This window comes from Aethalodelphis obliquidens, unplaced genomic scaffold (assembly GCF_003676395.1).
Source record: "Aethalodelphis obliquidens isolate GAN/ISIS:26980383/991018 unplaced genomic scaffold, ASM367639v1 scaffold105, whole genome shotgun sequence".
NCBI lineage: Eukaryota > Metazoa > Chordata > Mammalia > Artiodactyla > Delphinidae > Aethalodelphis > Aethalodelphis obliquidens.
The window spans coordinates 543746-556872 of record NW_020838049.1 but is presented as its reverse complement, the minus strand read 5'-3'; the positions used below and the strand labels follow the sequence as shown (position 1 = coordinate 556872).

The 13127-nt window shown below is 41.0% G+C and overlaps 2 protein-coding genes across 2 annotated transcripts in view; one reads left to right on the top strand and one right to left on the bottom strand.

Moving 5' to 3' along the window:
* SHC4 (SHC adaptor protein 4) overlaps nt 1-13127 on the top strand; it is a 134326-nt gene that overhangs the window by 76534 nt on the left and 44665 nt on the right. Inside the window, exons 5-6 of the mRNA XM_027096670.1 lie at nt 7467-7520; nt 11125-11176. Of these exons, the coding sequence (XP_026952471.1) occupies nt 7467-7520; nt 11125-11176 (106 nt within the window). The remainder of the gene's footprint in view (nt 1-7466; nt 7521-11124; nt 11177-13127) is intronic.
* Nucleotides 2303-4028, bottom strand: EID1 (EP300 interacting inhibitor of differentiation 1). Its single transcript, XM_027096671.1, has 2 exons — nt 3072-4028; nt 2303-2532 (listed from the first exon to the last, which is right to left on the bottom strand). Exon 1 carries the CDS (start codon nt 3962-3964, stop codon nt 3389-3391), a length of 576 nt encoding a protein of 191 aa, XP_026952472.1. The 5' UTR covers nt 3965-4028; the 3' UTR covers nt 2303-2532; nt 3072-3388.

Genomic DNA, 13127 nt, shown 5'->3' with positions numbered 1-13127 from the left:
TTTCTACACTCCTATCATCGACTCTAACAGCTACTGAAATTGAGACGGGTACTAAAGAGATAAGGTAAAACGGGCAGAAAATGGAGACATCCTTTAGTCTCCAAGAGGAGAGGCAATTCAAACACCTACAGAGGCCAGGCAGGTAATGCAAACTGTCCAGGTTCATGAACACACAGTGGTGCGAGCACAGTGATAAATGACGAGTGCTACTTGGTCTCCATGTTGGGAAGACAACACTGGGGAACCTTGCAAACAGAATACTTTCCCTGTGTAAAGGCCAATCAGATGCTTCCGATGGGACTATAGGTCAAGGGCTGCCAGGTCTTCCACTTTTGGGGAAAAAAAAAAAGAAGATGAAAATCTGGCAGTTTTGCTGCTCTCTCTGGATTATGAGATGTTGGTCTTTAATTAAGAAATGAAAATTATAAGCATGAGCCAAACAAAATAGAGGCGTTCTTGAGATGAGCCAATGTGGGACATCTGATCTAAGCAAACATTTAAAGTAACTATGGATAGACCTAGAAAGCTCTGCACAAATTACACTACACACTCAGAAGTTTAAGTTAACTCTCCCCATTCCACATCCCCATCCTCTCCCCCCATCAGAGAATCAGGATTACAACGTCCCCAGAACTCCTTTCTTTAGTGTATCTGTTTATATAGATGTGTGTATATCTTCAGTTAATCCTCACCATGTATAAGGTTCATCCAATTATCCTTATTTTCAGTTCAGGATCCTGAGGCAGAGAGATTAATCTACTCAGTTACAGAGCTATAAGCAGTGGAGCCCAGATTTGAATCAGGTAGGCTGGTTCCAGTCTGTGATTTAACTGTAACATTTAAAAATGTTACCATTTCCTACCTTTAGTAAATATTAACAAGTATTAATTTCAGTGGTCTCTCAGGTTATTGCCTAGTTTGTTTTTTTTTGCGGTACGCGGGCCTCTCACTGTTGTGGCCTCTCCCATTGCGGAGCACAGGCTCCGGACACGCAGGCTCAGCGGCCATGGCTCACGGGCCCAGCCGCTCCGCGGCATGTGGGATCTTCCCGGACCGGGGCACGAACCCGTGTCCCCTGCATCGGCAGGTGGACTCTCAACCACTGCACCACCAGGGAAGCCCCCTGCCTACTTTTAAGACCAACAAACCTACCATCAGAGGAGTGAGAGAGTCCAGGTCTTTCTCCCCAAAATGAGCCTTCAAACCCAACAGGGAGTGGTTTTCTTTCCCCCTCCTCTTGCTTCCTACTTGCTCCCTAAGAGAAAGAGAATTACACTTCCTGGTTTATAGATCTGTTTTTTTCTGAACCTATTTCCCGTCATCTTTATCTGGAGGTAAATGCAACTAGTCAGTTCATGTATACTGGCACCCTTTTAATTCTTTGTCCAGAGTCCTGTTAATTCACATCACACAAGCAGTTATGTATCCAGACTCATAACTGCATCTACAAGCTGTTTGAAAATGCAATGAAAGAAGTGAGCCGTGTGAGAGGAAGCAGGATTAAGATGTTTTAAGTGCCAACACTTAATCTCCTATCTAGTGTTTGCCCATCTATCACTCCTCTCCCTGCCAAGCTCATGTCTGAGTTATGATCATCCTTACTTATCAGTCCTATTTTTTTTTTTTTTTTTTTTTGCGGTACGCGGGCCTCTCACTGTTGTGGCCTTTCCCATTGTGGAGCACAGGCTCCAGACGTGCAGGCTCAGCGGCCATGGCTCACGGGCCCAGCCGCTCCGCAGCATGTGGGATCTTCCTGGACCGGGGCACGAACCCGTGTCCCCTGCATCGGCAGGCGGACTCTCAACCACTGTGCCACCAGGGAAGCCTGTCAGTCCTATATTTTACAGAAAAGAACCCCCCTCCCTAAAAGACAGGATGACTGTTAACATAAATAAGGCTCCAAGTTGTCCTGCTGTATTGGATGTGTCCTTTACTGCCATAATGGAGCAAAAACATCTGGTACCTTTTTGCTGATCCTAAGACCTGTTGGTATATTCAGTTTTACTGGGCACAGCCTCCTGACTAATTATTATTCACAGAGAACATTAACATCTTAAGAACCACAGTAACATCCTTACTGATTTGGCAGTTTTTCCCAGGTTGGCAAATTCTCTTATAGGAATTTACTAAGTTTAATTTCCACCAATTAATTTGTAATCCGGTATTTGAAGCTGGAGCACGTTCCCTTATAGTCATTAAGTTTAAATCATAAGGTGATTGCAATCATACAATAAAACCAGTATAACACAATAAGAAGTAGTATTAGAGAAAGTATGTATGCAATACCATTAGCCAAACAAAATACACAGAACAAGAAATTTTTATTATCCCCAATGCTGGTGCATAACCACTAACAAGCTTAATTAGAGGAGGAGACAGAGGGAAACTTCAGATACCGAGGTGGATTTCTGGGCAGGTTTAAAACCTTTAAGGGTTGTTCATGAAGTCTTTTTTAGGTGTAGGGCTTTCCTTTTACTGGACAATTTTCACTTAACAGTTCTTACATTATGAAGTTCAACCAGAGTCTTTTGCCTGTAAAAAATGAAAAACAGAGAGCAAGTAAAACACAATATTTCTCTAGTATATATGGATGTTAGAAATAGTGTGTTTTCTTTGTACTTTCACATACACATTAATGTCTACATTTGAAACTTAATTATTAAGGACATCTTAATTTTTGACTTTTAAAAATGTCCAAGACAATGAATTTTCTTGAATTAAAGGTTACAGTAGCTTTAAAAATGATCAAGATACATGTACAAACAAATCTCAGATGCTCTTGGAAACACATTTTAAGATATAGCACACATGATACATATTTCTTTTGGGGTTTGATTATCCTTTCGGGATACTGAAGAATACTCGATTTATTTTACACTAAAAATTTAGCTTTTGATAACCACGGCTTGGATAGATCACAAAACGGAACCTGACAGTTTTCTCGATATGCTTTCAGTCCAAATAACTCAAAAAACATCTCATGTCCTAAGCTGGATAAATTAGTTACTTTTTCGCATATAATTAATATCAGTGGGCTCTTGTACTGGCAGTCTGTCTTGGTCATGACTTACTCTTGCAAAGCCATCCCTTACAGGAACATATATTTTCCTCAATGCAAGGAAATTAATCTGGATCAATAACAAAGTCAAAGCCATAAATGTTTCAGGACATTCTTGAAAACAGGTTTCAACAGTATTTAGATCCTTTTCTTTAACAATTTCCTTTTTCATAACTGTGCAGTCGCTACTTTATTCTACAAAAAAAAAAAATTTTTTTTTTTTGAAGACCAAGTTTTTCATTGGCACGGAACTATTTGGAATGAACCCAAGAGACAGTGGAATGCCAGGTCTCTCCTCAAGTAGTTTCCTCCTCTCTTCACAGCGTTTAACTACTCTCTATCAATAATCTCATCACAGCCGAGCTCTTCGGTCAGACGATTGACAACCATGAGTGAAAAAAGCTCTTCGATAAAAGCCAACTGATCAAACGGGGTCTTCTCATAATGCATCTGAAACCCGCCATCCAGAGCTGCTTCTCTTGCTCTGGAGGTTCTCAAAAACATCTTGTTGGCTTCTTCAAGGGCCGCTGATACTCTGTAGCCTGCACCACTCAGCTGCTCCTCTTCCGGATAGTCGCAGTCGTCCTCCCAGTCATCGAATTCCTCGCCCTCGTCCTCGCTCTCGAAATCAGGGCCCGCGATCTGGCCTGGCTGCTCCCCAGGGCCGGGCCGGCTAGCGAGGCCTCGCTGCCCCAGCGGCTCCGCCATTGGCTGGGCGGCCTCCTCCTCCATCGGGCCTTCCTCCTCCAGCTGTGGCTGGGCCCCGGCGCGGGAGGGGTTCAGGGATGGCTCCCGGCTCCCGCCGCCTACCTCCATCTGCGGAAGGTCACTCTCGCCAGGCATCACATCCATCTGCAGGTCATTGCTTTCCTCATAGAGCTCGGACAGCTCGTTCATTTCAGACATTGTGCAAGCGGCTCAACCTCCCCGCAAGGCGTTTTCGGCAAGATCGGAGCTACGCGGCCGTGCGGTTGTGCGCTTGCGCAAGCACCGTGCGCTTGCGTGACCTTGTGCGTGTGCGCGACCCCCAGACACCGCCTACCCCTCGGAGCGCTGTTTGGGGGCCGGCAGCTCGCAGTTCCACCCCGGGAATGTTCCCGGGGCTCGCTGGTCGGCTTTCCGTGCGTTCGAACTTCAGACCTAGATGCTGTACGTGCAAGAGCATTGCTTGGCCACTGCCTTACCTAACCGTTCTGCTGCTTATGATGCGATAAGCTTGAAAATACATGGCTCTGTAAGACCCCGTACTCCTCCTCCCTCATCGCCCCCCTCCTTTCTCTCCCTCTTTCTGCGCCTGTTCTATCCCCCATCCCCAGGCAGTCGCGTCTCTTCCACGGTTTTATCTGTCTTTTATCTGTGCGCTAATGACCGCTAAATCCGCAGTTCCAAACCACACGAAGTTCTCAACCGCAGATCAACATATTTAGAATTTATCCATTCATCTCTCCTGTTTTTCTCATTTTAAAAAAAGTTAAATTCACAAATAAGCATATTATCGGTGTTCTTTAAAAAAACAGACAAGAAATACATAGTCCCATTGCATTTCGCAGGAGATAAAGGTACACTGTTACCAGTTTGGTGTGTATTCTTTAAACCCTTTTTCTTTACGTTTACATGAATCTTTATGTCCTCGTGGAAAAAAAATCTTATTTTTTTTACGTGTCTTACGTAATTGTCTTCAACTGACAAAATAAGCAAACAAACAAAAAACCCTCATCAATGTCTTGAAGATTTACCTGTTAGTATACATAGACATATATTTTTTCATACTATTCTATTTGTATAGCTATACTGTAGTTGACCTAACTATGCACAAATAACTTTCTATATTTTGATATTATAAACTATGCGTAATTGAACATCCACATGTGCCAGTATTTTTCTAGAATAAAAACCTAGAAGTGCAAAGGTGGAATTTTGGGGTATGCATACTTTGGTTTTTAGTGAATGTCAAATTGCTCTCAAAGTTGCTGTACAAATTTAAGCTCTAGCCAGCGGTGTCTGAGAATATCCACACCGTTACCAGACATGATTTTGTTGAACTTTAACAATTTTATCCGTTTAATGCCGTCTTGTTTTATTTTTTATAGCCTTAATTTATTGGAGATTATCTTTCAATATGTTTATTGACCATTTCTATCAGTATTACTTCTGAAAATTAAATGGTCTTATTTTGGGTTTATTTCTTTTTCTTATTGATATAGGAATTTCTTATAAACTCTGTATATGAATACTTTGTTTCACATGTTACAAATATATTCTCCCTCTTGTTTCTTGTTTTGGGGGTCTTATACAAAAGTTTAAAAATGGCTTTTCATGCAATCAAATCTAAGGGTTTCTTTCCTGTCTTTTTCTTTCTATTAAGATGGATTTACCTACCTCAGAAATCATAAGCATAATCTTTTATCTGTCTTCTAATGTTTGTATAGATCTTTTATGGATCACACATTTATTTATAAATAGCATGAGGACAGGATTTATTTATATATTTTTTTATATATGTAGCTAATTCAGGTACCTCCGCTAATTTAATCACTTGTCCTTTTGTCTGCTATTTGGTGCCACATCTATCATAGACTAAAAGACCACAAAAGTGTCAATCTGTTTTTAGACTTTGTAGTCTAATGAATTTCTATAGTTTTATAATATGTCTTAATAATAAGGAAAATCTTGTCTCTTTGTCCTTTAAAAAAATTGCCTTAGCTCTTCTTGCACATTTATTCTTCCAATGTGAATTTTAGAAATAGTTTGAAAAGTTCCCTGAATGGCATTGGTGGAATTTTTATTGGAATTGCATGGAATTTATAGATTAAGTTGGGGGAGAATTGACATCTTTACGGTATTGTCTTCTCATCCATAAAAGTGATATATGTCTTTCTACTTGTTCAGGTCTTATTTGTACCCTTCAATGAAGTTTTCCAAAAAGTCTTATGTGATTCTTATTAGTTTTATACTTAGGTTCTCTTGTAAAATGTACCTTCCCCCTCTCCCCCATGCAGTGTCAAAGTGGCTATTGCTGATACATGGGAATGACATTGAAATCTGTGTATTGATTTTGTTTTTAGTAATCATTTTAAACTGAAACATAAATATAGAAAACATAAATATAGAGTAGTGCACAAATCATAAGTGTATAGCTTGATTATCACAAAATGAACATGTTTGTATAACCACTACCCAGATCAAGGAACACCATTTGCAAGATTCTAGAAAACCACTTGCTTTCTCTTCCTTTGCACCAAAAGTCACCACTATGCTGACCGCAAACAGAATAAAATACTTTTGCCTGCTTTTGAACTTGATATAAATTCAACTGTGCAGTATACAATCTTTGTGACAGGCTTCTTTTTGCCCGAGAAATATATTGTTGCTATGTAGTAGCCCCTTGTTTGAATACCACAATGATCATTATTGGGATTGTTTCCAATTTGGGACTATTGTGAACAGGGCAGTGATTATCCTTATTGAGAAGATCTTTTGGTGTACGTATTTACACAGTTCTTTTGGATATACATCTAAGAGTAGGATTTCTTGGTCATCATATGTAAGCAGCTTCAGTAGATTCTGTTAAGCAAATCTGAAGACAGGATGAGCCAATTGGTGTGTCGTTGTTTTAATGAACCCTCGAAACAGTATGACAAATACATCTCTGCAAATTGGTCGTTACACTGTGGTTTCCAAATAAGCAAGCCTAGAATCTCAAGTAAAAGAGACAATCTTCTTGGCTAACTAACGCAGTTCACTTGAATAGTCTTACTTCATATCGAAAGTCTTAATATTAGTGCCTTCGTAAGAATACTTTTGGTTGGCAGATGACTGAAACTCAATTCAAACTAACTTATATAAAATTAAATAAATAAAATAGAAAAAATACATAAAAACATAAAGGGATGGGGGGAATGTATTGGTTGAACTGATGAAACACACATTATCCCCTGACTTTTGACTGTTTTTAACTCTCAGCTCTGATTTTTCTCCAGAGGGAAAGCTTCATTTTCCAGCAGGCTTTTCCCACATGGCAGCAAAAGATGGCTCCTAGAAGCTTTGGGCTTATACTAAGGTCTTAAATGGCAGGGAGAGATGCATTCTATTATTCATCTCAGTTCCTCCCCAAAGATGTTGATTGACTTTGCTGTATCCAGCGGGATGGTGTTTTGTGATTGGCTAGGCCTGGATCATGTATCCAGATGCAAGGAGAGGGGTAGTGAGATGGGCGTCTCAAACCTACCTGAACCTCATGGTGTAAGTGAGATTATTATAGAAAGTGGGTGGAGTGGTTTCCCAAGGCATGCCGAGCAGGTAAAAGCAAAACAAGCCAATGTATGTACGTTACTGTTAGATGGTATGTAATAACTAGGTATAATTAGTTTCTAGCATTATACATGTTTAATTTGTTTATGTTTTCCAGATTATTGCAAATCATCATATGCAGTCTATTTCATTTGCTTCTGGAGGGGATCCGGTAAGTATGAATTCATAAAAGTTCTTTTGTGCCACGGAGCGGCTGGGCCCGTGGGCCGTTGGCCGCTGGGCCTGCGCGTCTGGAGCCTGTGCTCCGCGGCGGGAGGGGCCTCAGCTGTGGGAGGCCTGCTTACCGCAAAAAAAAAAAAAAAAAAAAAAAAAAAAAAAAATCTTTTTATAAGAGTTAAAAGAACTTCCATGTAAAGCATATTAGCCACTACCTGTCGCTTCCAAATATCTTATTACAGTTTGTGAACAGCCACCTGTAGCTGGTAATCAAAAATTTGGTTTTGACAGAGTATTGCCTGTCACTGATTTTTTTTTTAAGTATTTGGATTAGTAGATGAATTTATAATACTCCATTGTGTTATTATCTGAGAAGCTTCTTGTAGATAATATCCAGTTCATAAAAAACAAGCATGTCATATGTGTTTTGCCGGTCCTCCCTCAGAATTCTTTGCAACACAGGGTTCCAGGCAGATCCTACTAATCAACTGGATTTGGTATACGAGGGGAAGCCTATTTGCCATTCTGGCCGTCAACCAGGGCAACTAAATCTAATCCGAAACGAGCAACTAGGTTTGCAGAAACTCATGGAGGGAACGCTGAGCTGGGGAGAGAAAACTTGCAGTTCCTCCCTACCAAGAGGCCATGTGATGCTCATTTCCCATGAATTGTGCGGGACTGAGTCAGTGCTGTCCCTCCAAGCCTTCTTTGCAGAGTGGAGGGTCATTCCCTGACCTCCAACTGCATCCGCTGTGGCCCAGAGCAAAAGGAGAGGGTCATTGAAGCTAGGAAGCCTGTGACTGACCAAGAAACAAATCTGTTTAAACTGAGGGAGGAGGAGGAGGGTTTTGCTCCTCTGTGACATTGTGACATTTTTCTTGTACCTTGAAATATAGAGTTGACCCTTGAACAATGCAGGGATTAGAGGCCCCAATCTTCCACCAAGTCAAAAATCTTCATATGACTTACTGTGGGCCCTCCATAACCCCAGGTCCTCTATATCCGCCCTCCATCTGGCCTTGTAATCTGGCTTCAACAGCGACTCCAAGGACGTGTTTGGTAGCAGAGAGGGTTGACTGCCAGTCTGAAAAGGCCCACATTGTCTGTTACTTCTCTTCCTAACCCATTATAACTCAACCATCCATGAAGGAACTCGAATACTTTCCTTAAGCAATTTAAAGTAATGAGTTCTATAAGAGTAGTGTGAAAAATAATTGTTGCTGTTTGCCCTAAATTTTCCTTTTCAAGTTTCAATGGTTGCTGTCATTTTAGAATTGGTATGAAAATCTTTATTTTACCCTAGGCATGCCCTGCATGGTGTCTACCATAGTTCTCCAGAATCCTGATTCTTTTTAGACTGTCTTTTTGTGCCTTCAGTTCTTTATTTCTTTTGACCAACCAAAGCACTGCCCCTACAAAGAAAAACAGGAAAGAATTGTAGCCACTGTGGGAGAGTTTGTACCTACTGAATTGAGTGGCACCCTTGTGCTCTCTGCAGCTGGAGAGAAATCCTGCTGGTTTTAAATAGAAAACTGGAGTGACCAGAAGCCTTGGCATTAGAGGTCCCCCGAGTGAAGTTCTACCCTCAGGTCAGGGAGGCAGAATGGTGGAGTGCCAGGCTCTGGAGTCAAGTAAGACTTGACTTATTTAGACTCTAAACTTCAGGGTCCTCATCCGTAAAATGGGGAATGATCACCCTTGCCTCAAGTGCTGTGAGAATTAAGTGAAATGGTGCATGTAAACTGCTAGCGCAGTGCCTGGCACGGAGTGATAACTGTCACCACTGTTGCTAACACATGTCTGTATTTTCTTAGGACACTCACTGAGATAATTTACAGCTTCACATCAGATAACGGTCCAAGGGGTAGGCAACCAGAAGTCTCCGTGGCCCAATGTAGTACCCATTCTTTCTACCATTGTCCCTCCAAAGTTTCAAAAATACTGGGTGTTCCTCTCACCTCTCCACGCTGCTCACCCTCACTTTTACTCTCGTCTCATAAACAGTTTGCTTGTCTTCCTTCTTTCAGCCCTGAAGGCAGTTCTTGGTAATGCTTCTGTGTCTGTATATGCTTTCTTCATCTCAAGAATGCATTATGAGTATGTCAAAATTAAATATATTTCTCAGATTTCCCCCCCACTATTTGTGCTTTACTTTTAACATCCTTTAAATTCTCCTAGATATTTACAGTTATAGAATTTTAGGACTGTGAGAATGTTGGAGACTCTCTTGAAGATGAGGAAACTGAGGTCTGGAGAGGCCCCATGACCTCTTTCCCATCAACTAATATAGCAGACAACATTGCTAGCATCATGCCACCTCGTCAACTTTAAAATGAGCAGCGAAGCCCCTGGCAGTTGTGGCTTTGCTTCTAAATTATATAATGTAAAGCTCATAGATATGACCTTATTTATTTATAAGATATTTCAAATCTTTTGTCTTTTTGCATAAGAGAGATTTACTTAGGTGTGTGTTATTTTTTAAAATAACTGAAGGCAAGTTATGCTGGCCCTGAGATCCGTTTCCTGTATGATTCATTGTGGGTTATTAAGTGATTGTCCTTGAGGGTATTACAAACATGGGCTTTTATTTCCTGCCAGTTGACTGCATCTTTCCTCTAGAGAGTCATACTTCCAATCTGCAAATGGCATTGTGTGTATTTTTTTTCCCTGAGAACTGAGATAACAAAAAGCATCTTTAATTATTAAAATCTCATTCATCAGCATACTGTTTTCAATAAAAGTCAGAATTACCAAGTAGCTTTTTGTTTATTTGTTCTTCCAAAGCCAGCAACATCTCTTTTTTTAACATAAGTTTAAATGGTGCTATTATCTTTCTTTTAAAGTTTTTTATACAATTTTTAAAGGTAAAGTCCATTTACACTTACTACAAAATATTGGCTCCATTCCCCCTGTATTCCCCCTGTATCTGACCCCTGTATTGCCCACCTGCCCCTCCTCCACTAGTAAGCACTAGTTTGCAACACATCTCTTTTTGAACTCCTTAGGTTTTTCATGGGTTCTCTTTCTCAAAAATGATCTCTCCTTTCTATATATTGATCAAATAAATGCCTTGTATTTTTGCCCTCTTATTCCCTAAGTTGCACTGCACACAGGCAAGCTAACAACCATAAAACCCATGTCTCTTTAATCAACTTATTTTCTGATGTATGTGGTATCTGTTTGGACAGCAGGGAAATCATGGTGCCACATCCTAGTCTGTGACACCTTTGTGACTGCGTAACCCCTGGTATTTCAACTTTCAACACAGGAGAGTTATAGTTCCTAACCATTTTTTTGTGAATGTTTGTCCTAACATATTTCCTACTGCATTCTCTTTTGTTCTTAGTGGCATGGTCTGCCTCTAAATTTTTAATCTTCAAATTCTCTCCCCAAGGGGCAGAGAATGTGGACTCCACACACAGTTGCTAAATATATAGTGTATATTTGTTTATGTTCCCTCCTAGGATGGCTTTCCTTTGCTCTTTGAACAGAAACCTTAGTATCGGTCCTTGCCTGAGTATCGTATCCTAAATGTACTCTTATCATTCAACAGTAACAATGCATTCATTTTAAATGCAATCATTTTCCCTTTTTTATAGGATACTACAGACTATGTTGCCTACGTAGCTAAAGATCCAGTTAATCAACGAGGTATGGAAAGCAACTTCTAGATTTTCTTAAGAGCTGGTATATACCAACTTTAAAAAGTAACAAGCAGTTATTTTCAATATGCAAAGTGATGAGAGTCACTAGAATGCTATACTGGGGTCTAGAAATATTAAGTAACTCTGAGTTTGAAATAAATAGCCCTGCTACCAGAGCACAGTAGAAAAAATATATAGGTGGGATTTAAATCCCACCAGTCATTTGAGCCATTTACATCCCATACACCAAAAGGCTTATCATCTATTTGTATAAGCGAAAGAGAAGCTGTTTTGGTTATAATAGATGGGGCTGGCTGCCACATCCCCAGCGGACAAATGAGTTACCCTTGAGACAGAAACCAGTGACGTCATTGGCCTGCAGTGGCCTTGGCGAGTGTGTGTGTGTGTGTGTGTGTGTGTGTGTGTGTGTGTTTATATGCATTGAGCCTGTGCACTTGCTGTTCAGGAGCCTGGCATGTCACTCTGTCTGGCATTTTCTCATCTTCTGGATCTCAGTTTAAATGTCTCTTCTTCAGAGAGACCTTCTTTGACTCATATACTACCATCTCCAGTAGTGTATGCCACTCTGCTGTGTCATGATACTTTATTTCTCTTCTGTTGACAGTCATCCCACGCTTCTGTTATTTTATTTACTCACTTGTTTATGTGTTTAGCGTCTTTCCTTTCTACTGAAAGCTCCTGGAGGGCAGGAACCTGTTTATCTTACTCACCGTTGTTTCCCAAGCACTCATCACAATGCCTTGCACATAGGTGATGTTCCATAACTACTTTTGTTGAATGACTGAGCGAATGGAAGAGTGAGTTGATTAGTTGTCTTATCCCAGGATTTGGCAAGGTTACCTAAGAAACTCACCTTCCAGCCCCACTTCGGATCAGGGGCCTGAAGTTAGGCCATTGAGCCTCTGCAGACAGACATGCAGAGTGTTGCTTCTCATTCCTAACTCTGGGACATTCAGACTCCTCATAGGGATGAGTGTCAGGTTGCTTCTCCTCCTTAATTAGAGCCTAGAGCAGCATCCCCTGTCACCGCAGGGGTGGAGTTTGCCCCCCAAATATTTATTAAGTACACATGGAGTGGAATTTGGAAATTCAAAGAGCTCTAAAGACACAGAGGCGGAAATGTGCGTGGTATACTGGGGACAGGTGAATAAAACACTAGAATGCAGATTGTGTTTGGAGGAGAAAAAAGGCAAAAGGGCATCTAGAGGGCAGATAGGAGAGAGCTAATAAGTAGGAACTTATTCCTATGGGCCAAAGGGTGGAGAAGGCTGTTTATAAAACAGAGATTTAGGAAGGTTGGTTTGGCAGCAGGATGCAGTAGATGGATTCAGGGAGGGAGGGAGGTCAATCTAGAAGCTATCGTGATTGTCAGAAATGAAATTATGAAGACCAGCTGCTGGCATAGGACCTGGCACAGAGTAGATTCTCAGTAAATGCAGGCCAAGAGAACATGGCTCGATGAGATGGAAAGAAGGAACAGGTGATAAAAACTGTGCAATACTGCATTAAAATAGACTCTAAACTACATAATAAAGAATGGATATTGCTCAAAGAGTAGATAGAAGAGACAGGAACTAGTGAAGGGGAAACGGTGGGGGGGGAGTAGGAACAGAACACAACAAAGGATACCAGCAGAGCAACCTCTTTTAATCAGGCCTGAGCTTCCCTAAAGAATAAAAGTATGCTATTTTTGGGAAGGTCTCTGAACAACAAAGCCCTTTCTCTCAACCTGAAAAGGGCAGGGTGAAGGGAAGAGCAAATAGCTCAGGAAATCCAGATGTTTAGTAACTTTTCCATCAGTCACTGAATATCTCAGGCATGTCATTGCTCTTCAGTAAACAGCAGGAGGCGTTCAAAGATTCTGCTCCTTGCTGAGGCTAACGGTGAGCAGGATCCACATGCTTGCAAATCTCCCTGCTTGCTTAAGTGAAATACGA